The sequence below is a fragment of the Eupeodes corollae genome, chromosome 1 (genome assembly GCF_945859685.1).
Source record: "Eupeodes corollae chromosome 1, idEupCoro1.1, whole genome shotgun sequence".
NCBI classification, from domain to species: Eukaryota; Metazoa; Arthropoda; class Insecta; order Diptera; family Syrphidae; genus Eupeodes; species Eupeodes corollae.
The window spans coordinates 205,633,605-205,661,493 of record NC_079147.1 but is presented as its reverse complement, the minus strand read 5'-3'; the positions used below and the strand labels follow the sequence as shown (position 1 = coordinate 205,661,493).

General features: G+C 29.9%; 1 protein-coding gene across 3 annotated transcripts; it reads left to right on the top strand.

The window, feature by feature from the left end:
* The first annotated feature begins 3,123 nt into the window (after positions 1 to 3,123).
* Positions 3,124 to 13,402, top strand: LOC129942965 (uncharacterized). 3 transcript variants are annotated; one of them, XM_056052149.1, is made up of 6 exons: positions 3,125 to 3,439; positions 3,778 to 3,855; positions 9,224 to 9,416; positions 9,479 to 9,651; positions 9,898 to 10,060; positions 10,239 to 13,402. In XM_056052149.1, exons 3-6 carry the CDS (start codon positions 9,368 to 9,370, stop codon positions 10,706 to 10,708), a joined length of 855 nt encoding a protein of 284 aa, XP_055908124.1. In that variant the 5' UTR covers positions 3,125 to 3,439; positions 3,778 to 3,855; positions 9,224 to 9,367; the 3' UTR covers positions 10,709 to 13,402. The 3 variants fall into 3 exon arrangements, with proteins under 3 accessions (XP_055908125.1, XP_055908124.1, XP_055908123.1); XM_056052150.1 differs by lacking the exons at positions 9,224 to 9,416; positions 9,479 to 9,651; positions 9,898 to 10,060; positions 10,239 to 13,402 and adding exons at positions 7,693 to 8,102; positions 8,156 to 8,425 and having other exon boundaries at positions 3,124 to 3,439; XM_056052148.1 differs by lacking the exons at positions 9,224 to 9,416; positions 9,479 to 9,651; positions 9,898 to 10,060 and having other exon boundaries at positions 3,126 to 3,439.
* Positions 13,403 to 27,889: the final 14,487 nt, after the last annotated feature.

Genomic DNA, 27,889 nt, shown 5'->3' with positions numbered 1-27,889 from the left:
TTTATGAGTTCAAAATAATTCATATCAATTCCAATTTTTTGCAAAAGAATATATTTCTGATTTAATGAAGTATGAACACGGCCTTACGGCATTTAGTGATTACGAACATTGTTAAAAACAAACAAGAAAAAACCACGAACGTGGTTTTTTCTTGGTTGGCCAACCCACGTTCGTAGTTGAAACCGACGCGCCAAATTACAACGTGAATAAACATGCTCTTTGCTTCATTATATTTTTTCCGCCAATAAGATAATTTAAGGCCCCGTAACAACTTATTCAAAAATACATTTCTTAATTTTCGTCTGATGAAAAAATCTTATACTAATTCTTTTCCCCCGTTTTGTGGAAAAAGATGTTGAGATTCCTTTTTTTTCATTTAACTTAGTTTATTTTTTCATACTTAACGTAATTTTACATAAGCTCCTTTTTACAAAAAAAAGTCAAAATTGAACATTTTCAAAAAAAAAACTTATTAATACTTGTAAAAGCATGCTGAATTCCAGAAATGTGTTTGTGTCTTATGTGTGGAAAAATGATTTGTTTTAACTTATTTTACTTAAGTGGCATTTGTTAAAAACTACTTCAATATTATTTGTTTAATTAAACCGAATCCTTAATGGCCAAAACGTAAATGCAGAATTCTGCATGCATCTTTACGTAAAACATTCTTCCAAATATCATGTGCATACTTAAGACCCAAACATAATTAGCTTAAGAATACACAAGCTAATATCGAAAATCAAAATCTAACGAAAACTTGCTTTATGTCTGCAAAAGTAAAGCGCATATCCATAATTGACAACTAATTCGTGTGTATTGAACAACCTTGTCAGATTTATTTATGCGCTGAGCGACAGAGATCGCTCCTATTTACGCTTAAATGAATAATACATATTTTATGTTATTTATGAGTTCAAAATAATTCATATCAATTCCAATTTTTTGCAAAAGAATATATTTCTGATTTAATGAAGTATGAACACGGCCTTACGGCATTTAGTGATTACGAACATTGTTAAAAACAAACAAGAAAAAACGACGAACGTGGTTTTTTCTTGGTTGGCCAACCCACGTTCGTAGTTGAAACCGACGCGCCAAATTACAACGTGAATAAACATGCTCTTTGCTTCATTATATTTTTTCCGCCAATAAGATAATTTAAGGCCCCGTAACAACTTATTCAAAAATACATTTCTTAATTTTCGTCTGATGAAAAAATCTTATACTAATTCTTTTCCCCCGTTTTGTGGAAAAAGATGTTGAGATTCTTTTTTTTTCATTTAACTTAGTTTATTTTTTCATACTTAACGTAATTTTACATAAGCTCCTTTTTACAAAAAAAAGTCAAAATTGAACATTTTCAAAAAAAAAACTTATTAATACTTGTAAAAGCATGCTGAATTCCAGAAATGTGTTTGTGTCTTATGTGTGGAAAAATGATTTGTTTTAACTTATTTTACTTAAGTGGCATTTGTTAAAAACTACTTCAATATTATTTGTTTAATTAAACCGAATCCTTAATGGCCAAAACGTAAATGCAGAATTCTGCATGCATCTTTACGTAAAACATTCTTCCAAATATCATGTGCATACTTAAGACCCAAACATAATTAGCTTAAGAATACACAAGCTAATATCGAAAATCAAAATCTAACGAAAACTTGCTTTATGTCTGCAAAAGTAAAGCGCATATCCATAATTGACAACTAATTCGTGTGTATTGAACAACCTTGTCAGATTTATTTATGCGCTGAGCGACAGAGATCGCTCCTATTTACGCTTAAATGAATAATACATATTTTATGTTATTTATGAGTTCAAAATAATTCATATCAATTCCAATTTTTTGCAAAAGAATATATTTCTGATTTAATGAAGTATGAACACGGCCTTACGGCATTTAGTGATTACGAACATTGTTAAAAACAAACAAGAAAAAACCACGAACGTGGTTTTTTCTTGGTTGGCCAACCCACGTTCGTAGTTGAAACCGACGCGCCAAATTACAACGTGAATAAACATGCTCTTTGCTTCATTATATTTTTTCCGCCAATAAGATAATTTAAGGCCCCGTAACAACTTATTCAAAAATACATTTCTTAATTTTCGTCTGATGAAAAAATCTTATACTAATTCTTTTCCCCCGTTTTGTGGAAAAAGATGTTGAGATTCTTTTTTTTTTCATTTAACTTAGTTTATTTTTTCATACTTAACGTAACTTTACATAAGCTCCTTTTTATAAAAAAAAGTCAAAATTGAGCATTTTCGAATCTATTTCCCTGACTGGAAAACTTATTAATACTTGCAAAAGCATGCTAAATTTTGCAAATGTGTTTCTGTCTCATGTGTGGAAAAATTATCTGTTTTAACTTATTTTACTTAAGTGAACGTTCTTACCTTTAATGACATATGCTAAAAACTACTTCAATATTATTTGTTTTGTTAAACCGAATCCTACTTAAATACTATTTTAATATTATTAAATGCAGAATTCTGCATGCATCTTTACATGAAACATTCTTCCAGATATCATGTGCATACTTAAGACCCAAACATAATAAGCTTAAGAATACACAAGCTAATATCGAAAATCAAAATCTAACGAAAACTTGCTTTATGTCTGCAGAAGTAACGCGCATATCCATAATTGACAACTAATTCGTGGGTATTGAACAACCTGTCAGATTTATTTATTTTCCTTCAAATCAACGAACATCAGAAGAATCGTAGCTAAACTACATTGTGGTGACTCAATAGAGTGTGTTTGTATTCGTACGTTTGCTTATGCGTAAATAAGGTACCTAACTTATGCATCTTAGTCGCTCGGCGCATAAATAAATCTGACAGGTTGTGCAAATACACACGAATTAGTTAAGTCAAATATAGGTATGCGCGTTACTTTTGCAAAACTAAACAAATTTTCGTTAGATTTTTAATATTTAATTATGTTTGGTTATGCTTATTTCTTTATTATTATATTATAATTATTATATTTTGGCATTTTATTCAACTTTTATTCAACTGAAAAAAATATAAAAGAATCGGACCTAGAATCCATTATGGATACCCAATTTACTGCTTTTATTCGCAACATAAAATCTGTGCACGGCCTTAAAATCAGCCCATGCATTCAGTGATCATGAAAAATCATGAGCGTGGTTGATTCCATTTTACTTCTCTTTTCCGGCGAACCTCGTGTGCGTGCGTTGTGAAAACGGGCGCGACGCCATCTTCGTACTTTCTTTAGTTTGTTCTGTGCTGTGGTGTCGAGTGGTCGTTCTGTGTATAGTTAAGTTCGCGTTACAAAAAAATTCACATTTTTATGAGCACAAATGAAGTTTTTAAATTTGTAAAAAATATATAATTTTTCATCCAAAATGTACAACTAAATTTTCTACAAAAATTTCAACGGGCTGTGGCAGGGGCGGAAAAAAACAAAGTAAGTAATTTTTTGTCTACAAAATCATATTTTTCTGTTTGTGGCTACACATGTACATATATATATGTAGCAACAAACAAAAATGTATTCTAAAACAAATTTCATACTTTAATAAGTATGAAATAATCCCCTTGTAAAATATGTAATATCATCAAAGAATGGACATTATAGCATGGCGTCGTCGGTGGAAGAACAATTAAGAACATTTCTTGCTTTCCATTGACGATGTGTGTATCAAAGTATCGTTTTCCTAAGACTATATCTTGTAAAATTCTAATTCGATAAATATTCCTTATTTTATTATATCAATCTACCCTTTTAATTAAAATTTGTTTCAGATAAATACTCTACAAAAATTTCAACGATCTGTGGCAGGGGCGAAAAAAAGCAAAAAGCCAAAGTACTTAACATTTTTGGTAAGTCATTTTTTGTCTACTAAATCATATTTATCTGTTTGTGGCTACATATATACACATATACATATATATATGTTGGAACAAACAAAAATATATTTAAACAAATTTCATACTTTCATAAGTAGTATCAAATTATTTCTTTGTAAAATATATAATATCATCAAAGAATGGACATTATATCATAGCGTCGTCGTCGTTGGAAAACAAAATTGTTTTAAGTGTTTTGTAAATCGTAATGTAACTCTTAAGAACACTTTTGCTTTCCATTGGCGATGTGTCCATCAAAGAATCGTTTTCCTAAGACTCTATCTTGAAAAATTCTTATTCGATAACTATATGTAAGTGCCTTTATGACTACAATCTACTCATTCAATTACCTACAAAATTAAAATAGTGTAAATTCTATTAACTTTGAGATTTTTCTATAGAATTTCATTTAATATTATTCGACTTTGAGGATTAGTTTTTTAAGAACGATGATAGTCAAGTGGTATTATATTTTAAAATTATATTGAGATTAGTATGGGAAGTTCTTGTTTTCATATAGGTATTCTAAGATTCAGTTAAGGAACTCATTTAAGATCGTTTTAAGGTTTTTAAGATTTTCAATGCAGTCAGTCAATATTTTTTACTTAAAGGACCTTTCAGATTGTATTTAAATTATTATTTTTCAAAATAGATATTCATTCGGAACTAGTTCTTTTCTTGTTTTGTTTTGATTACCTACAAAATTAAAATAGTGTAAATTCTATTAACTTTGAGATTTTTCTATAGAATTTCATTTAATATTATTCGACTTTGAGGATTAGTTTTTTAAGAACGATGATAGTCAAGTGGTATTATATTTTAAAATTATATTGAGATTAGTATGGGAAGTTCTTGTTTTCATATAGGTATTCTAAGATTCAGTTAAGGAACTCATTAAAGATCGTTTTAAGGTTTTTAAGATTTTCAATGCAGTCAGTCAATATTTTTTACTTAAAGGACCTTTCAGATTGTATTTAAATTATTATTTTTCAAAATAGATATTCATTCGGAACTAGTTCTTTTCTTGTTTTGTTTTGATTACCTACAAAATTAAAATAGTGTAAATTCTATTAACTTTGAGATTTTTCTATAGAATTTCATTTAATATTATTCGACTTTGAGGATTAGTTTTTTAAGAACGATGATAGTCAAGTGGTATTATATTTTAAAATTATTTTGAGATTAGTATGGGAAGTTCTTGTTTTCATATAGGTATTCTAAGATTCAGTTAAGGAACTCATTTAAGATCGTTTTAAGGTTTTTAAGATTTTCAATGCAGTCAGTCAATATTTTTTACTTAAAGGACCTTTCAGATTGTATTTAAATTATTATTTTTCAAAATAGATATTCATTCGGAACTAGTTCTTTTCTTGTTTTGTTTTGATTACCTACAAAATTAAAATAGTGTAAATTCTATTAACTTTGAGATTTTTCTATAGAATTTCATTTAATATTATTCGACTTTGAGGATTAGTTTTTTAAGAACGATGATAGTCAAGTGGTATTATATTTTAAAATTATATTGAGATTAGTATGGGAAGTTCTTGTTTTCATATAGGTATTCTAAAATTCAGTTAAGGAACTCATTTAAATTCGTTTTAAGGTTTTTAAGATTTTCAATGCAGTCAGTCAATATTTTTTACTTAAAGGACCTTTCAGATTGTATTTAAATTATTATTTTTCAAAATAGATATTCATTCGGAACTAGTTCTTTTCTTGTTTTGTTTTGATTACCTACAAACTTAAAATAGTGTAAATTCTATTAACTTTGAGATTTTTGTATAGAATTTCATTTAATATTATTCGACTTTGAGGATTAGTTTTTTAAGAACGATGATAGTCAAGTGGTATTATATTTAAAAATTATATTGAGATTAGTATGGGAAGTTCTTGTTTTCATATAGGTATTCTAAGATTCAGTTTAGGAACTCATTTAAGATCGTTTCAAGGTTTTTAAGATTTTCAATGCAGTTAGTCAATATTTTTTACTTTAAGGACCTTTCAGATTGTATTTGAATTATTATTTTTTAGAATAGATATGCATTCGGAATTAGTTTTTTTCTTGTTTTGTTTTGATTAAAACCTAACCAATTAAGATAGTGTAAATTGTATTAACTTTGAGATTTTTCTATAGAATTTCATTTAATATTATTCGACTTTGAGGATTAGTTTCTTAAGAACGATGATAGTCATGTGGTATTATATTTTAAAATTATATTGAGATTAGTATGCGAAGTTCTTGTTTTCATACAGGTATTCTGAGATTCAGTTTAGGAACTCATTTAAGATCGTTTCAAGGTTTTTAAGATTTTCAATGCAGTTAGTCAATATTTTTTACTTAAAGGACCTTTCAGATTGTATTTAAATTATTATTTTTAAAAATAGATATTCATTCGGAACTAGTTCTTTTCTTGTTTTGTTTTGATTAAAACCTAACCAATTAAGATAGTGTAAATTGTATTAACTTTGAGATTTTTCTATAGAATTTCATTTAATATTATTCGACTTTGAGGATTAGTTTCTTAAGAACGATGATAGTCATGTGGTATTATATTTTAAAATTATATTGAGATTAGTATGCGAAGTTCTTGTTTTCATACAGGTATTCTGAGATTTAGTTTAGGAACTCATTTAAGATCGTTTCAAGGTTTTTAAGATTTTCAATGCAGTTAGTCAATATTTTTTACTTAAAGGACCTTTCAGATTGTATTTAAATTATTATTTTTCAAAATAGATATTCATTCGGAACTAGTTCTTTTCTTGTTTTGTTTTGATTAAAACCTAACCAATTAAGATAGTGTAAATTGTATTAACTTTGAGATTTTTCTATAGAATTTCATTTAATATTATTCGACTTTGAGGATTAGTTTCTTAAGAACGATGATAGTCATGTGGTATTATATTTTAAAATTATATTGAGATTAGTATGGGAAGTTCTTGTTTTCATACAGGTATTCTGAGATTCAGTTTAGGAACTCATTTAAGATCGTTTCAAGGTTTTTAAGATTTTCAATGCAGTCAGTTAATATTTTCACTTAAAGGACCTTTTAGTTTGTATTTGAATTATAATTTTTTAAAATAGATATTCTTAATTAGTTAAGTAACAACTATTTCGAGATTCCCATTCTACAGTTATTAGTATAATATGTGGTGTGGAATCGCTTAATTTTGAACCATTGATAAAAGTCATAAATTCAAATTTCAATTTTTTAAATTGCTTTAAAATGAATTGGCACAAAACTCAGAATAAGGTTTTGATAGCAAATGATGCCTTTTAAATTAAATATCATTCGTAATCAAAATGCACTAGTCAGTGGAAAATACAATTGTTTTTAGTTTTTTACATCATAATGTACCTTCTCCTTCTCTCACTTCGTAACCCGAAGACTTTCACACAGGCAAAGAAAAAATTCCTGAAGCAATAAAGGCACAGCAATCCCTCACTATAGAGGTACAGCAGGACAACAATTTTAATCCTACAATTGACCACTTTGCTTCAAAGGTGAGAGCATTTGGTCGAAACTTACAATCTCTTATAATTCGCTCCAATTTTGATGATTCGTATGTAGTTTATGTCAATGCAATTAAATATAAACTTTAAGATATATTGCCTGCGTTGGGTAGTTGTTTCAAAATATTTTTTGTTTTTTACCTAAAATATGCAATGCCATGTAATTTGTCTGGATTTTGATAAAATCTATTTCTTGAAAAAAGTTTCATAGGATGTTCAAGTTCTAAATCCTTCATAATATAACTTAACATGTGGTAAATGAACATTTAAATTCTCTTATACTGTATTTGGTTGTATAGGTACGTAAACAATGGAATATTTTTCACAATGTTTTGTTGAAGACCCTGAGGATCTACATCCTAAAACAGAAAATAGTCAACTTGAACCAACTTATTCTTCGCCATGTGATAATGATGAAAGTCCAAAATCTGTTTTCGATATCACTGTCGATGAATATGAGGATAACGAGAGTGATGAAACCAACGCCCCCGGTTTAGAAATAGTACAAGAAGTAGTAGATACTGAAATGTATAATTTACTATCTTCTTGGGGGTTTGTGGATTTATATACTCATTTTATAAGTCTTAAGCTAAACGTTGACATCTTAAAGTACATATCCAATGAAGACTTAAAAGAAGTGTTTGCAGATAAATCATTCGGAATAAGAGTTGAATTTAAACATAAACTTCTTATGTGGCGAAAGGAAAATGTAATACACATAATAAAATCTATTTTTTTTTTCGTTTAATTGATTTCTTTTAGGAAATAGAAACTGATTTTGATCCATCGATAGAAATATTTAATAGCATTAAGATGTTAGTAGAAGAGGAAGTAAAAAAACGTCTAGCAGCAACCAGTTGTTCTGATTTACACAGCGAGTCATCAGCAGAATCAATGCCACCATCTCCCTCATCAAATGCTTCAATTTCAAATCCTTCATCACCCAGTATTTGCTTTGGCCATTTTGTAAACTAATTTCCTTAAATGAAATATTATGGTCTTGAGATCAAAAATATATCTTTATATATTGCATCACTTTCAAGTTTAATCTATTTGATTTTTTTTTTTTGAAATCATTATCATTCAGGATATCGATAAAATACTTGATTTGTTCCCCTCGGGAAAGTTCGTCATCAACGAATTCAAAAAGAATAAAAAAATTGGTGATACATCACGAACTATTTTAATAGATTGCATGACAAATTGGCTTTTAGCAAATAAAGAATCAATAGGACGCCGAGATTTTCAATTTATTTCCACCCAAATACATGATCGATTTAACGAAGACCCCGTAAGTTTATAATTTTGAATACACCTTCTTTCGAAAAAAATGTATTTGTTATCGAGAAAAAAGGGCACCCTTGCATAGTTTTTATTTTGCATAAAACCTAAGAATATATTTGTCTTTTTTTTTCGCCATAACAGTTTTTATTTCAGTTCTCGCAGTTAATAGTAGAATATCCTAATTTAATTCTGTTCCATTTTTTAAATAAGAGGAGACAAAAAATTTAACTTCAATAAAAGAGAACTCCCAAATTTACTTAAGTTACGCAATAAAAAATTAAAATATAAGCGAAAGAAAACGATGTCCCTTATTCAAGGGTACCCTTCTCTCCTCTTCGTTATTGCCATTTAAAAATAATTTTGCCAGGCATTTAAGCAAATAAAAGTGCAATCAGGTGGAAAATACTGTAATTTTTAAAGTTGATAACATAAACATTGTAATAAATTGAACTATAAAAAGAATGTATATATTGACTAACATACTTATTTATTTCAATAAAATTAATTCAAAAATCTCTTGCCTTAAATCGAACAATTCAATCAAAGAACATATACTTTTCACTACCTAAGAGTGGATCAAAAGGGAATCCTTCAGGAAGATTATACTGTCGATATTATAACATAAAGCGTCGAAATAGGAAAATTGGTTTTGATATACAGAAAAAGGAACCAGAATCTATTTCTGGTTCAATGCTTGCAAATCCTTTTCCAGACGAAGAAGACATCATGTTTTTAAATAGTATGCTTCTTTAAGTATTAATTTTAATTTAGTTTTCATCCAATTATAATTTTTTGTTAAAGGTGAATCTTTGGCGGACGTGAAATGGCTTCAAATTTATAAAGAGCCTTGGGAAGAAATCAAATCTAAATGGCAAAAAACTTATAAGGCAAGACAACGAGATATTTCAAATCAAAGTTTCCCCGACATTTTATTGAATTGGCCTCTACTAAAGCACTCAGCAGGAGTGACATTGGTAAATTATATTATTATACATCAACCTTTTGAATACTCTACCTAACCTATCCTTTTTTGGGCCAACAAATCTACAATTATCTTAAGTAAAGTAACCGTCATCAAATTGCATTATAATACAAAAAAAAGATTTAATTTTTTTTTTTTTATTTTATAATAGTTCAAAACACTAAGTAACTGCAATTTATTGTTTTTTTCGTTTTGCAAAAGAAAGAGATAATATATGTTATTTTCTTTCTAATTTTAGATCAATATTGATTTCGAGATCTTATATCCTGGAAAAGAAAACTTCCTTTTAGATAAATGGGACAGTTTCAAAGCCAGGATCCTTCCAATTTTCAATGGAAAGATAAAGGACAAAAATTGCCAAGACCTACTCTCCAAACTTAATAACAACAACTTTACAAAAGGTTTGTAAACATACCTGTAAATTAAATAGACATATAAAATAAATTTTTTATTTCTTGTGACCTTTTTTTATTTAAATAAAACCTACAAAAACAAACATATTTATTTATATAAAATTAAGTTAAATAATAATAAAATAAAATATAATAATAAAAGAGTATTTTTAATAATTATTTTCAGATCCGGAAGACGTTATCATCATATCCCTGCTACACGCTATACTTCTCCCACTACGACACACATCAACTTCCGCACAAGCGAAGAAAAGGTTCCTAAAACCAACAATCAAGGACTCACAGCAATCCCTCATTATAGAGGTACAGCAGGCCAACAATTTCAATCCTACAATTGACCACTTTGCTTCAAAGGTGAGAGCTTTTGGTCAAAACTTACAACCACTTATTATTCGTTGCTATTTCGATGACTCGTACGTAGTTTATTTCAATGAAATTAAATATAAATTTAAAGATATATTGCCTGCATTGGATAGTTGTTTCAAAATATTTTTTGTTCTTAATCTGAAATATCCTATGCCTTGTAAATCTGTTTGGATTTTCATCCAAAAATATTTTTTTGAAATTGACACTTTTGAAAGAGCATCTCCAGATGTTCTAGTCCTAATTGAATCTTTAAAAAATAATAATGTATAAATGCCATATATGTTTAACATCCTTAGTAGATGTTAAAACACTTGTTATCCACTATAAACAAAAACATTATTTTAAAGCAACTAATGATTATGAATGTTTTAACTGTAGTCAAATCTATAATTTAAAGAGTTTTAAAAGACATTTTGAACGATCTTGTAAGAATTTAAATCCCAGTCCATCTTCTTCTACACCTGTACTCGTAGATGATACATTTTCTTTTGAAGAAAACATTCAAGACACTAACCTTGAAAATAAAAGTACACCGCCTGAACAACATAATATTTTTGAAGTCATTGAAACTTCTGCAACTAGATTTCTTTGTAATTTGTACGGAAATTCTAATTTATCTCGTAAAATTGTTGAAGATATAGTTGCAGATTTAACAGAAGAATTTTTTTCAGTAATATTCAAAAAATTAAACCAAGAGTTTTCTGAACATATTAAAACTGATATGAAAGATAAATTTAAACACACTCTCACTTTTTTACAGAATCCGTTTCACAAAGTCAAAACTTTTTACAAATTTATTCAAACGACAAAAAGTAACAATTTATATCATGAACCTTCAAGTTATATTATAAATAAGGAAGTTTGTGTTAAGAGTGGAACAATACCTTCATTAGATAGTGTTGAATCCGACGGTATTATACTACCTTTAAATTTTCAGTTTAAGAAGTTCTTTGAATTACCTGAAATCTATAAAGCAACTATACAAAATATGAAATATCTTATTACTAACAATATTAATCATTTGGTAACAACTAACATTTGGAGGGAAAGAATTAGTAAATTCCCAGAAGAAAAACGTTCCAAAGTAATACCTTTTAATTTATATTTCGATGATTTTGAATCAAATAATCCTCTAGGTTCTCACGGTGGAACTCATTCCATTGGAGCCGTATACTATAATTTTCCAAGTCTTCCGCAGCACATTAATTCTGAATTAAACAACATTTTTGTTGCAATGTTGTTTTATTCCAAATATAAGTGCTTTGGAGAAAATTCGATTTTTTATCACCTTGTTGAGGAAATAAAAATACTGGAAGAGAAAGGAGTTCCAATTACATTGAGATCTGGAGAGACAGATCATTTTTACTTTGTATTAGGCTTAATAACAGGCGATAATCTAGGCTTAAATACAATTCTTGGTTACTCCAAAAGCTTTAATTCACATTATTACTGTCGTATTTGCACTTGTTCCAAAACTCAGAACCATGTAACTTGTTCTGATAAAAGTAGCTATCACAGGACATTTATTGGATACAAAAATGATATAGTAAAGTTTTCAAAATCAAGTGAAAGAATGATAAATACTGGAATCAGGGAGGAATCAGTTTTCAATAATATTCCATCATTTCATGTAGTTCATAATGTTACAGTTGATATTATGCATGATATATTTGAGGGTGTATGCCACTACGATTTGTGCAAGCTATTTAATCAGTTTATATTGGTTGACAATTTTTTTTCTTTAGACGTTTTAAATAACAGAACACAACTTTTCAAATACAGTAAATCCGAAATAGGTAATATTGCCCCTATTATTAAACCCGAACACATCCAAAGGCAAAAGTTAAACATGTCAGCAAAAGAGATGTGGACGTTTTGCCGATTTTTACCAATTATTATTGGTGATCTTGTCCCAGAAAAAAATAATCACTGGAAATTATTAACTTTTCTCAATAAAATCATAGATATTGTTTTAAAATCAGATTTTAAGGAAGTTGACATCCATAATTTGCAAACTTTAATTTCAAGGCATCACTCGAGATACATCAAGCTATTCAATGAAAAATTAAAACCAAAATTTCATTTTATGATTCACTATCCTTATGTTATGCGTATGCTTGGTCCCCTAAAACACTTTTGGTCATTTCGATTTGAATCAAAACATAAAGAGCTTAAAAACTATTGTAATAGCATTACTTCTCGAAAAAATCTTCCATTGTCCTTAGGTATTAAAAGCTCATTGATGTTTTCTAAAAGAGTTACTTGCATCTCAGAAATTTCTCCTGAAATTTCTAATATTTCTAAAACTAATGAGTTTTTAATAAAAGAAAGTTTTTTTTATTCTAAATTACGAAATATTTCTTCTTATAAAATTCATTTTGATGACGAGTTGAGTTATAATTCACTTACTTACCAAAAAATTTGCTATAAGATCAATGATTACATTGGATTTTCTGAAAATATTTTTAGAATCGAATGTTTGGTCTTGTTGAAAACTATTCCATACGTAATTTGTGAAAAAATTATAGTTTCCGATTACATTGATCATTTTAATTCTTATGAAGTCCTTAAAAACACTGATGATTACTACATTTACATTATTAATAAATTTGATGGCCCGCCTGTTTCCTTACTCTCTAACCCCAATGGTAAAAATTATATATTTTTAAATTTTTTTTGAAGATGTACTCATCTAGCTTCTAAAAAGTGTACTCACACTCTTTTAATTCTTTTTAAATTTTTAATTAATTGTGTCAACGTCATATACAGAACGTTTTCTGAGCCTCTGTGGTGCTCTGTGCCCCCCCCCCCCTTTTCTTATTTTTTACTTTTCATCTTTGGGTTTAAATAAAAACTATTATAAAGCATAACTCGAAGCTATCTTTCCTTTATCCATAAAGCTATGATTAAGAAAAATGTCTTTTACTAACGTACGAAAATGTTACATACATAATCTGATTTGCGAAAAAAATTAGAATGAAAAATTGATTATTATTATTAATTTGATTTTTATATGTTTTTCAAAATACTTCTTATAAAAATATTTATGTTATTATTGTTAAAAATAAATAAAATAAAAAATTTAAATTCACAAATTCATAAAAAATGTATATACATTAATATTTTATTATATTATCAATATTTATTTTGTTATTTAAATAAAAATGTGAACAGAAATGAAATTATCTTTTTATTAATATTTTTTCGAATTTACAGGTTTGAAGATCAGTTGACTACGTTTGTGATATATTAACCACAAACGTGATTTATTGATCACGCTCGTAGTAAAATGACTACGTTCGTGGTAAGAGCATGGTCAATAAATCACGTTTGTGGTAAATGCTTGGTTGATTTCGTTGTAAAACCTTGGTTGATAAATCACGTTTGTGGTAAAAGCTTGGTCAATAAATCACGTTTGTGGTAAATGCTTGGTTGATTTCATTGTAAAACCTTGGTTGATAAATCACGTTTGTGGTAAAAGCTTGGTCAATAAATCACGTTTGTGGTAAATGCTTGGTTGATTTCGTTGTAAAACCTTGGTTGATAAATCACGTTTGTGGTAAAAGCTTGGTCAATAAATCACGTTTGTGGTAAATGCTTGGTTGATTTCATTGTAAAACCTTGGTTGATAAATCACGTTTGTGGTAAAAGCTTGGTCAATAAATCACGTTTGTGGTAAATGCTTGGTTAATTTCGTTGTAAAACCTTGGTTGATAAATCACGTTTGTGGTAAAAGCTTGGTCAATAAATCACGTTTGTGGTAAATACTTGGTTGATTTCGTTGTAAAACCTTGGTTGATAAATCACGTTTGTGGTAAAAGCTTGGTCAATAAATCATGTTTGTGGTAAATGCTTGGTTGATTTCATTGTAAAACCTTGGTTGATAAATCACGTTTGTGGTAAAAGCTTGGTCAATAAATCATGTTTGTGGTAAATGCTTGGTTGATTTCATTGTAAAACCTTGGTTGATAAATCACGTTTGTGGTAAAAGCTTGGTCAATAAATCATGTTTGTGGTAAATGCTTGGTTGATTTCATTGTAAAACCTTGGTTGATAAATCACGTTTGTGGTAAAAGCTTGGTCAATAAATCACGTTTGTGGTAAATGCTTGGTTAATTTCGTTGTAAAACCTTGGTTGATAAATCACGTTTGTGGTAAAAGCTTGGTCAATAAATCACGTTTGTGGTAAATGCTTGGTTGATTTCATTGTAAAACCTTGGTTGATAAATCACGTTTGTGGTAAAAGCTTGGTCAATAAATCACGTTTGTGGTAAATACTTGGTTGATTTCGTTGTAAAACCTTGGTTGATAAATCACGTTTGTGGTAAAAGCTTGGTCAATAAATCATGTTTGTGGTAAATGCTTGGTTGATTTCATTGTAAAACCTTGGTTGATAAATCACGTTTGTGGTAAAAGCTTGGTCAATAAATCATGTTTGTGGTAAATGCTTGGTTGATTTCATTGTAAAACCTTGGTTGATAAATCACGTTTGTGGTAAAAGCTTGGTCAATAAATCACGTTTGTGGTAAATGCTTGGTTAATTTCGTTGTAAAACCTTGGTTGATAAATCACGTTTGTGGTAAAAGCTTGGTCAATAAATCACGTTTGTGGTAAATGCTTGGTTGATTTCATTGTAAAACCTTGGTTGATAAATCACGTTTGTGGTAAAAGCTTGGTCAATAAATCACGTTTGTGGTAAATGCTTGGTTGATTTCATTGTAAAACCTTGGTTGATAAATCACGTTTGTGGTAAAAGCTTGGTCAATAAATCACGTTTGTGGTAAATGCTTGGTTAATTTCGTTGTAAAACCTTGGTTGATAAATCACGTTTGTGGTAAAAGCTTGGTCAATAAATCACGTTTGTGGTAAATACTTGGTTGATTTCGTTGTAAAACCTTGGTCAAAAAATCACGTTCGTGATCAGTTTTTTATAATTTTATAAGTATATAAGAAATATATAATACATAAACAATGAACATTGGTTGGCCAACAATGTTTTATTGGTTGGCCAACAATGAAATCAACAATGTTTGTGATCAGTTTTGAAAAAAAATTTTATCAAAAATTGATCACGCGCGATTTGTTGAAACAACAATCCCCATTTGTTGACGCAAAAACAACCAAGGTTTTTAGTTGATATCACCAAGGTTTTTTTTCGGTGTATGTGTGATTGAATGACGAATGGGCTCGATCACACGAATTTTCTTCCATATCCAAAGATTCTGTTTAGAAAAAGAACTAATATTTTAAAATTAAGAAATTAACTTCTAAAATTACAATATCATTTAAATATTCAAAATAATCTCGATTTATTGATTTATTTCAAAAATCGTTAGAGCGGTTTTTTTTAATCATTTTTTATACATGATATTTTTCAATTTTAATTTAAATATTGCGTTTTACATTTGATTTTTGCTACACATATTGAAACATTTTTGAGATATCGAATAATGAGAGTTTTGATCATCAAATATTAGGAATCATATAGCAAGTTTTGCATTCGTAAAAAAATTCAGAGTCTAGATTTTAATCAAAAATGACTTTACGATAATATAGAAGTAAAAAAAAGTGAGTTCCCCGATACTGTCCGTCTGTTTGTCTGAGAAATTACAAAAATTTGGTTATATAAAGAAAATAAATGTGATTGGCTTTTAGTTTAGCTAAAACAAAATTGTAATAGAATTATTATTCTAGTATATATTAATGTACATGTTTCTATATGAAACTGCATCTAATAAAAACTGAATGAGTAGACGCCAACCGTTATCTCCATTCAGAACACCTAGACATTCTTCAAGTGACAGAAAACTCTTGTTAAAATAAAGCCGACGAATTTCCTGCAAGATTGGGCACAATGCAACAAAGTGGAAAATGTTTTCAACTTGATTAAGGGTGCACAAAGTGCAGTTTGGGTTGTTACCAGTTCTGTGCGGTCTGTGATTAAGCTCTAACATCTCCGTGCATGCTTTAAATATGATGTTCATTTCCATTACAGTAAATTTATTTCTAAAGTAATTAGAAGACCAGAGGCTGAGGTTAAGTTTACTGTAAATTGATCTCAACACTGACTCCCTCGCCCTATCTAGATAGCTTTGGAAAGGGTAATCATCAATGGTAGATATACAGTCGTAGAGAGCGCTTCTCCACGTATCTAAACTATCAACAGATAGAGACAGAGGAAAGTAGTGTGCCGAGGCCAAATCATACCAGTCTTTAAACGGAGTATACCGGCATCTAAAACACACTGATAGGAACCTATCTTTTGAAAATTGTTGGCCGACATTCCCCTTAATATATAATCAGCGTTTGCTTTTAAATTCATAATGAATATTGGAGCAAGTCCCGATTCGATATGTATAACATTATTGGGCGTGTTAGTTGGGAGTCTAAAGATACGCTTGAAAAAATATCTTTGGACACATTCGATATCTTTTATTTGATTGTACCCATAGATTTGGTTGCTATAACACAAACAGCTTTTGATCGTTGCTTCAAAAACTTTGAACTTAGACGTAGGATCAACAAGTTTGTTATTAAAAAAGTTTGACCACATACAATTTATTGCAGTTTTAGCAACTCTCACCTTATCTTTTATGTGAACACCAAAATTCATGTTATGAGTTAATGTGTAGCCTAAATATTTAAATTCTTTCACCACTTCTAAGTTGGAACCATTGAGAGTCCAATTGCGGTCGGTTCTAATGCTACGATGTTAGGAGATCCCATAGATCACAAAATTGTTTTAATTTGTTTATTTGAAGCTGAAGTGTAACTGCATTATCAGTTAAGATCACCCAGTCATCGGCGTAGAGCAAAACTTTAATAGACAAATCACCAAAAGTAACACCACCAGGGATATAGTCTTCAATATCATTTATAAATAGTGAAAAGATAAGCGGGCTTAAAATGCAGCCTTGAGGCACACCTGTATTGCAACTAAACGGTTTCGATTTTCTACTACCATTTGAAACTACAGCTGTCATATTTGAGAGCAGCTGCTCATAGATTCGGATAAATTTTGTCGATAGCCCATAACTGCATGTTTAAATAGTAGAGATCTTCTGTTAATAGAGTCAAATGCTGATTTAAAGTCAACTAAAAAAGAGTAAAGATTTATTTTTTTCTCTAAGTAATGCCTAGCAACCAAAATTTGGTCGATTGTCGAAAGATTAGCTCGAAAGCCCGCCTGAAAGCAACTTATTTTGTTGTTTTGTTCGATCCATCTTACAAGCCTGGAATAGAGGTTCTGGGTGAATAATTTTCTTAGATAACTAAGCACAGAGATGCCTCTATAGTTTTTAGGTGAGGACTGGAAAATTCCTGAAAACTGTTCCTCCTCAAACATTTTGTTGAAGAGCACTAAAATAAATAAAAGGTGGCGTTCTTGTAGAATTCCCCTGGTATGCCGTCCAGCCCTGCAGCCTTGTTGTTCTTCATTTTTTTTAGCGCAACAACCAGTTCTAACATTGAGAATGGAGCATCTAATTCTTCAATATATATAAAAGGCAGTGCAAAGCTTATAGAGTTCTGGCATGGATCAGCTATGAAAAGTTGTTCAAAGTGCAATGCCAGTATATCCACTTCAATGGGATTTATAACTGACCTATTACGGTCGCTCAAAATGAGCACATTGGCCCAGAAAGCTTTAGAGTCATGACTACCAACCAAATTTGATGCAGTTTTTTTTTTTTGCTAATATAAATCTTAAGCATTGTTATAATGTAGATATAAAGACTTATAAAAAACATCATTTGAGTCTCTAAAGAGTTTTAAGAACTTAAACGATCTCTCTCTAATTTTTTTGCATTCGTTGTCATACCAGCTAGATTTAAAAATTGTTCTATTATTATTTGAATACCTGACCAAAGACAATCTTATAGTTTGAAGAACAAAATTTGTAGCAACTTGTATTATGGACGTTATTTAATTTAGCAAATTAGCTGAATACGGATTTAAGTTACTTTTGTAATCTTCACTTTTTTCAGCGGTGACAGCTAGGACTGGCAAAGATCATTTCTTCGTGAAACATTATAAATATTAATGGGAAATAGATTTACCTTTCATGATGGTGGAGTATCTTCTAGTATGTAAAATAGTATGAGTAAAAAAGGACTAAGATTATGTACTGTGGATATCAGTTTTACAATTGTTCGTAGAAAATTTGTGTGTATAACTTTTTCTAGTGTTAATCTATTCTTCAGTAACTTTGAAGAGAGGATGGACTGGATCAGTAATTTTGTTGACGATAAGATTTATTGCCCTTATTTTCAAAGGATTTATAGACTGCTTACAATCTTACAGCATCTATTTTTGTGGCTATTAAGACTCCTGAGGCTGTTCAAAAACAATCGTTTATAACTGAGTTAATTTTGCTAATATTTTGTGTTGAAGTGCACATATATAAAGTTACACTGTGTTAAAGAGTACCGGTGACTAGAATTTTTGTAATTTGAAGAGCAGTTTTAAGATGTGCAAAATTTAGTCCAGTATTTTGTTGTCAATCGTAAATCTAAAGTAATAATACGAAAACATTAAGTTTTCTTGTGTATCTAGACATAACTTCCTTTGTATATAAATAAAAATATTTTTGATACCAAATACTTTAAAATTCAAACCATCATCACCACCATGAAAAGTTTTGACGATGCGAAAAAGACCTTATGGCTTTTATGGAAAATCTCTTAAGTCTTTGTTGTTTTTGATGTCATTTTAAATATCCTGGTAAAAGCATAAGCAACTATTTTAAACAATAAACAAACATTATTTAATAGCGGTAGTAATTTACACGCATAAAATATCCCTTCCCTTTGGATATTGAACCCTTAAGCAAGTGCGTTTTGATTAAAGTCCTTGTTTTCTGAAACAATAGAACTTAAATTGTTGTTTATTCTCGCTAAAATACCCAGACACACTTATAACCCTTTTGTTTTGTGTTTTGAAAATTCTTGGAAATTGTATAAGTATATGCACAGAATATAGGTAAATATGTATGTACACAGATACGGTCAAAACACAAAGAACAAAACAAAACAATACAACTTGTTTATCTCTTAAGGCATTGAAACCAGGATATCTATAAACTTGTATTGTGGTTTGGTTGGTTTGCCAACCATATCAACCACAATCCCAAAAAGGTCGTATTTTTAACGACCTAACCGTGCCTTTTTCTAGGAAACACGAAAACAGTCAGAGACAAAAAATAAAATTTTAAACCGAAAGCTTAAACAATTAAATGTCGTCAATATATATATTTCACTCAATTAGCAAAGCGTGTCCTTTATTTGTTTATATTTTTTTTTGCATTTCTGTTCTGTGTAAAATCATACGTTTACGTATGGAGTTGTATGTCCTTGCATTGTTTTTCCATGTGTACCTAGATATAGTCCGTGCTTTTAATATTATTTCGTTTGGTTTTATTAAATTACATATTTACTCATTTACGTGCAACGAATACAGCACGTATTATAATCAAATTGAAATTTGATTATGTAAACATTTTTGATCCTTTCACAGGATCATAACATTGTATACACTTACACATACTTTTTAATATGTATAAATGTACCATGCTATCGACAATGCATGTACTTTATTGTTCGTATATTGCTATATCTCAATATAAGAGGATTTTGTATCCTGTTTGATATTTATTGGAGGAGAAAATCAACTGCATTAGCTTTATTCGATGTTTCTACTCGTTTTCGGTTATGTTCAGATGGTACAGAATAAACGAGTACATGCTACAATAATTGTATTTTTGAACAAATATTTTGTGTTTAGATTAGTTTTGCAGGTATAGGCAATAGGCAATAGGCATAGTTAGAATATTCGTATTATCATTTGAACATAGACATAAAATTGGGTTGAATACATATCTAACCCAAAATTGCCATTTAGACAACATATCGTGATGTTAAAACAATCGAAATAATTGTTTTCTATATCGAGTATACATAATATTGATTTAAAATATTGTTTGAGATAGAATTCGAGGCAATTTATTTGCAAAAAAAAACATACTTACATCTGCACGTAAATTCTCTTATATCCTTTTGAAAGTGTTATTTTTTGTTTTGGTTAAATCCTTTAAATTACCAACAAAGCTTTGTTATTTGTAAATTCCACATTCCGCATTCCAACGAAAACTAAACAACTGTCATGATATCGCTGACAAATTCCGAACTAATTTGCATATTTAATCAAAAACTATCTCAAGGTTTTTTAACTCTATATGAACATTTCCATCACGTGGTGTCGGCGTTGGTGGAAAGGATGCACAACAGCGCAACGGCGGCGGCGTTGACATAAACAAACAATATACGAACGAGCTGGATTATTTATTTACTAAACCATACCCACCCAGGGTATATGTTCGTTCGTTCACTCCATTTGTATACGAGGAGTCCTTTTCAACTTTGTACCTTTTTTGTGCCATAATAGTTATAACCTCTGCAGAAAGAACCATGGTGAGTGCAAATAAAAAAACGTTCTTAAAAATATAATTCCAGTTGGAAACTGAAGTGCTACCATTTGCCAAACCAGCTGAGCTGTATATTCCCTCTATGTCTCTGATAGAGAGTATAAAATGTTCAAGGTTTGGGAATAACAACAATTTAAAACCCCATTCGCACCTCTTTGTTTATATACATTGGTAAGAATCATGTACAGTCGTTTTTATGTAGGTATAATAAGGTTCATATAGTTTATGCATGTATGCTTATGTATGTATATACATAGATATGATATATTTCCGGTGACAAATTGTCTGCAAATTAGTTAACATTATTTGTCGGTTATTTTTTCCTTCCTTTTTTTCTACTTATTTTAATTAAGCTTTTGTTTAGAAGGTGCATAAAGAATGAATTTATAGCCAATAAAAATGACAGGAAATTTGTGTGTGTGTTTTACGGGATGAGAGGTAATACGTTTTGGAGCTTGAGCTTAAGATGATATAAATTCTACCTGGTTTTTGTTCAATGACAAATAAACCAAAAGACGTTCAAAAATTCATAATAATATCCTTTAAATAAAATCTTTTAAAATTAATTTATTCTCACAGTAAAATGAAGGAACTTTAAAGCTGCGATGGAATTAAAAAGTGTTAATTGATCTTTAACAAAATGTAGGTCCTTAAGTTTTGGAACATAATAGAGTTAGAATTTTCGACTTTACGATGGTAAAGAAGCCAAAAAAGTGGGTTCTGTGTCTTCTGTCTGTCTGTCCTCGGCCCAACATTCTAAACCATTGAGTAGATTCAATTAAAACTTGAAAATTGAGATTTTTAGCAGATTCTGGTGAGGTTTTTTTTATTGTTTTTAAGCTCAAAAAATAACAGCAGTCCCCATGTACTACTTTTTTTTATCAAAAATTGAAAATTCGATCTTACTCAAAATCGAAGGGATAGACTTGTATGAAATTTTGCTTACAATTTTTCGTTCCTAAATTGGGTTCTTTCATCAAAAAATATGTTTTTAAAACAGTTTAAAAAACGAATCTTCTAACAGTGCGACCGAAGTTTGTTCAAGGTTAAAAGGATGGGTATAACTATAAGCTCGAGTATTGCTGTTAAATTGCTGAAGGATTTTAAGTCTATATGCATAGTATATTTTAATAACGGTAAAAATAGGTGAGCCAACAAATTTTACTGTACAAGGGCCCTAAGTAAGTTTTTGGGCTACCAGTCTCGAGATGGCAGTTACTCAAGTTTTGAACGTATATATTTTTGTAAATTTTAAAGGCCGATCGCAATTAGCCAACGATTGTTTGCACCCAGACATGCTGCAGCATTTTTAACATTTGATAGTGGATTGGATTAAAGTTTTAAAGCAGGAGCACACTTACAATAAAGTACACGACTGGGCCTCACGAAATTGTTCCTGCATTCAAAGACTTTTTAGAAAATGGCCTCCGTTTAAAAATAAAAAAACCTGTATATATAAAATTGAATGTTAATCTGTCTGTCATCGATGAACTCTAAAACTACTGGACGGATTATTATGAAAATTAGTATATACATGTAGTTTTACACGAAGAATGTTTGAATGATATGCTCATTGATGCCACTCGTCACCAGGTGCTGCTGCAGAGTAGCAACTTCTACCCTGTTCAACCGATTGTCACGAAAATCAGTATGATGATGTATTTTTAGTGAGTGGGATGAATATAATATTCATATGAATGGAAGTTAACACCAGATGGAGCTTAAATGTATCAAGTCAAATACTAATTAACAGATATCTATACGAATTCGTATAAATGTAAGTTCGAAAAATATATTTTTTGTGCGATAGGTAAAATAAAACAATGTACATGCGAGATTTGAGTAGACGGATCTTCGGTGGTGCATTTTATGGTCCGTTAATTTTCGACAAACCCTGCCCATTATACCACATTCAACACCTGCTGATGAACTTAATGGATGTTTTAAATCATCAGAAATTGACTTTGGCGTCATTTACAAGAATCGACTTTGAACACTTATACGAGTGTAAAACTACAACTGGGTGCACCAGCTTGAAATTTTGGCAAAACAATCATTATATATTGAAAATGGACGCATGGAAATTGATGAATCTGTATAAGATCATAGAAAACATCGACGAATCGTTGTAAAAAGTTTTCCAAACATTGCACAAAACTACAAAAACTTACAACGCATGTTATATAATCGCCAAAAAACATCAATGTCCATATACCACACTTCACCAATCAGCATGGAATACCCAATGAGACAACATAAACATAAGTCCATCGATACTGTGGAGAATGAAAATGAGACTGTCAGCTATCAAACTGAAGTGGTGAACTAGTCGGATTTGCGTACTTACATTACAAATTGGCGTACCCATCATTCTTCTTCGAAGCATAGATCCACAACGACTTTGCAACGGAACCAGACACTCTGCAGAGAAAATGATGCACAATGTCGTCGAGGCAACAATTTTTACTGTAAAATTCAAAGGTGAAGACGTACTGTTGCCAAGTACCCCAATGATTCCGTCAGATTTGTAATTCGAATTCAAACGTTAATAATTCCCTCTGTAACTCGCTTTTGAAATGACAAGTGTGTGGATTAAATTTTGAGAATCCATGCTTTTCCCATGGACAGCTCTCTAAAGCTTGATTACGTGACGGAAAAACTTCTGTGTTGTTTGCCGACTCACCAGATAGAAAAACGAAAAATATTGTGTATAACACAGCATTTCATTAAACATCGAATTGAAACTAAACTTCATAATATCACAATTTTTTCATAATAAACGAAATCAATAAAATGGCTTAAAATGAATTGAATATTTTTTGTACTGATTTTTCTTTAAAATTATTATTCCTAAATTTATTTAAAATGTTGGCGTAGCTTGTTACATAAAGAATAAGTTTGTCTTCTAAAACGCAAATGCCATTTAACTAATCAAAAAATATTGATTTTTTTAAAATTTTTGTTTCCAAATTTGTAAGAGCGGTTTATTCTTCTTAAATTAATTTTATATAATATTATATGGGAGGTACTCTTCTGGAAATAATAATTCCTTTTATCGAAAGGAGTAAAGTTAAAAAAAAAAACAAATTTCGAAAAAAAATTTAATATTAATAATATTAGTACGTTTTAAAAAAAAAATCAATTTTTAATTTTTAGCGAAAAATGTATTACATTTAGCCTCAAAAGGGAAATGAAAAACAAAACACCTAACGTTAATACTTAACTTCCAAGCTTAAACGCAATTGCTCCAATGGTTTTTGCTGTAGAGAAGTGGGCAGAAAAATAGACGGACGGAATTGCGGGACCTACTGTTTTAGACTTCTCTACCATCGTAATGTCATGTTTTATTAAAATCTCGGGTTCAATATTTTTACATTTCGTTTAACTGTGAACCTCTTCATTACGAGACAGTCATAGTGCTGACAATCCATTTTAATGACTTTTTTTTCTGTCCTTCGTTATAAAAGATCTTAAAAAACGTAGAAACATTGCATATCATTGTTCCATAATAAAAATTTTATTATTTTCGTTCACAACCTGCCCTGATTTTCTTAAAGTGCAGATATTTGTGTTTGGATACTCTAATTTCACCCACCTTTAAATAAGGAGCTTCTGTGTTTAAAGTTACACATGTCGACTTAAAACTAAAATATGTTCCACCTTTTTCGGACCTAAATACTCTTTCCTTCATTTAAATAAGGGTTCCCTAATCAGGAGAGCCTTCCAAGAAAATCCCTTAATGATTGAAAATTTAAACAAAAAATAAGGTATTTTGTTTATAAAAGCTTCATAGAAAATTTTCTATCCTTCTATCATTCTCGGAGATAGTAGGTATAGAAAAACTTATACTATATAGCTTGAAAGCTATTAAAAGACTACATACCCTCTTTTAAGATTGCGAAAACTGAAAGAATATGTGTGTGACAATTAATCAAGGCTCTGATTGATGACATTCATGTTGCCAAAAAATAAAACGATACGTAGGTAGTGTTTTTGGAGAATGTCGTAAATTTAAATTTAAATCTGAAAAATACCACCTCCATATAGTCTCATTCTTTCATTATTCATTTCTATCGTCACTCCTCCTGCCACATTCCCTGTCTCGTTATCTCCAGAAAACAAGAGAAATATAGGTAGTTGGGAAGGGGGTAAAATATCTGATCTGAATGGTAGCTGAGTAAAGACAAATCCTTCTCTATAGATAAAATATACATATGTGCACCTCTATACCTACACCAAACAACATTTTAAGGCGTTTACAATACTTTTTTATCTTTAGGATTCTAGGCTTTTATAGGATCTGAATTTTATAAAAACATACATATACAATAGTAGCAGTAGGCACCTCTACTTACCTACCTACTGTAAGTTTCACTTAAACCATTATCCTTTCAGATGACAGAATGTTAACGGAATTCACATTATAATATATGTGGGTTGTGGCTGATATGGCTGGGTGTTGTATTGTCTGTCATTCTTTCGTTTATCTTCAGTTTGTTTTTTATTATATTTTTATTTTCTTGTTTTCTTTTTTATTTTAAGAAAAATATATCTATACACGTATTAAATGTATTCCTTGTGCACATGCCCCAGTTACATGCATATGCAGAGACTATAACAATTGTGCATCATGCAACCGCATAAGAATTTCAATTTAATAACACATACTCTATACTTATATATATACGTATGGGGATGTGGATATATTTGGTATATACATACATATGAATAGAAGAGGTGTGTAGGAAAAATGTATATATTTATATATGTACCTAAAAAGGACTTTTCCATCATTTTCCTGACTTCTTTTGCAGAGAGTGCAGGAATCTCTCGGTGAATAAATTTTCAGTGAAAGCGTTCGGAAAATACTACAGGATGTTAATCAAGATGAATTTCACTATAAAATGAATTTCTTTAGTTACAAAAAAACTAGGTAAACGCGATCCATACAACAATAGAAAATGTATATGAAAAACAAAATCAGTAATCAAATCACTACCGATAAAATTTAAAGTGAAATCCTACTGATGGCTACTGCGGATAGAGATTTGACTTTTATTAAAGTATCGAAAGCAATTTTCAAGGTTTTAGTAGGTTTGGTGGCTCTAATCGTAGAGTAGTGTAAAAACACAAAACACTTTGACGTTAATTGAGAAAAACTTATTTTCAATACAGTCCATGAAGAACCAGGGCCAAGTGCCATACAACTCTCAACTATTCCTGTGCGCGAGTAATGTTGTCAGAGATAGAAGGGACCTATAGTTTATATGCCGAATCCGAACGGCTAATTTGAGAAAGCACTTTTTTGTGAAAAGAATTACTCTTTTAAGATTTGTCAATTCCTCGTAAAGTGAAAAGAATTACTCTTTTAGGATTTATCAATTCCTCGTAAAAGGCAGTACCCGTAAAAAAAAGTTAGGTGTCACAGGCAGTTATTTAACCCAAGACCTCTTGCATGACAGTCCAACGTACTTGCCATCACGCTACGGGTACTACTACTACTAGATAAATTACATGTGCATTTTTCCAATTACATGACGTATCAATACACGTTTTCGATCGGTTATTAGTCCTTCCAAATTGTGTGGTGACTTCTTCGTAGGGATTGTTGCCTATTCGTAGGGATTCTACCTATCAGAACATAATTTGAAGAGTATCTTGTTGCTCCTATTCAAATTTATCAAAGATTTTCTTCATATTAAATTTACAAAGGGAAAAACATGAGAACAAAAAAAATGTTTATTATTCCTGGGACCTATTTCATAAACATTGACACTTACAACAAGTGACAATTTGTTAATTACACCTTAAAATGTGATAATTTTATAGAATTGTAGAGAAATTCTGGAGAGTTGCAATATTTTCATAAAGAAACTGTCATGACTATGAATTGATGAGAATTTTCTCACTCAAATGACGATTATTTTATGAAATGAAAAAGTTATTATAATTTACATATTTGTGAGTTTTAATTGAAAAATGCTACATAAAACTCAGCTACGGTCAAGTGTTGACAGCGAAAAGAGCTAAGGTGATAAACGATTTTTTTTAAATTAAAGTGATGAAGATTCTAGGTCCCCGTGTAATACTTCTCCAGAACCCTCGAAATTTTAAACAAAGAGTATTATATAAATAACTATTATAGATTGTTAAAAAGGCTACAATTTAAAAAACAAATTCGTATCAAAAAAATAGCCGCTGAATATATTTTATGACGAATTGGTGCACCACCTTTACGGCATCCTTAAAAAGAGGAATTACTCTCTATGTGCATTAAATAAGCTTGAAAGTAGAACTCAGATACCGATATGAGGTGTGTCAGAAGTGATTATAATTTAATGATAGAAAAACGCTTGGGAAAAGAAAATCCCTAGCCACAAAATATAATCACAGTACCACAACGTTTCAGGAGTTTTGCAAATGTCTCATGTGTTGCTGGAATTTTGGACGGCTCAACGATTAAATTTTCTTTATAAATGGAAAATAAATAGTTTCACGTCAGATTTATGAAAACTAAAAATTGATGCAACCTTTTTCAACGCATAAAGAAGTTTTCGACATCTGGTAAAGTTTATAAAAACTCAAAAGGCAGTTTTAGTTCAAAATATAAGAAAAAACATAAATAACAATAAAAAATTGTAATATTGAAAATTAAATAATACAGAATTAAAAAAAAGAAGAAGAATAAAGTTCCTTACAAATTTTCTCATTTTCTCTACTTTGAAAAATATTTAAAGACAATAATATGTATTAAAGTTGATTTATTTTTCAAGTTCTAAGTAACTTTTTTATGAATATATGAATATTTTAACATTTGTTTTTTTTTTCTCATAACTGTTTTTGTAACTTTGTAAAGCGTCATCATCTTCTATTTGACTTTTTATTGAATGCTGATAAAAAAAATTTAATCTGGTTTTAAAAAACAGATAATATTTAAATCAAGTTCACAGTTTTTTGTTTATACGTCAAAT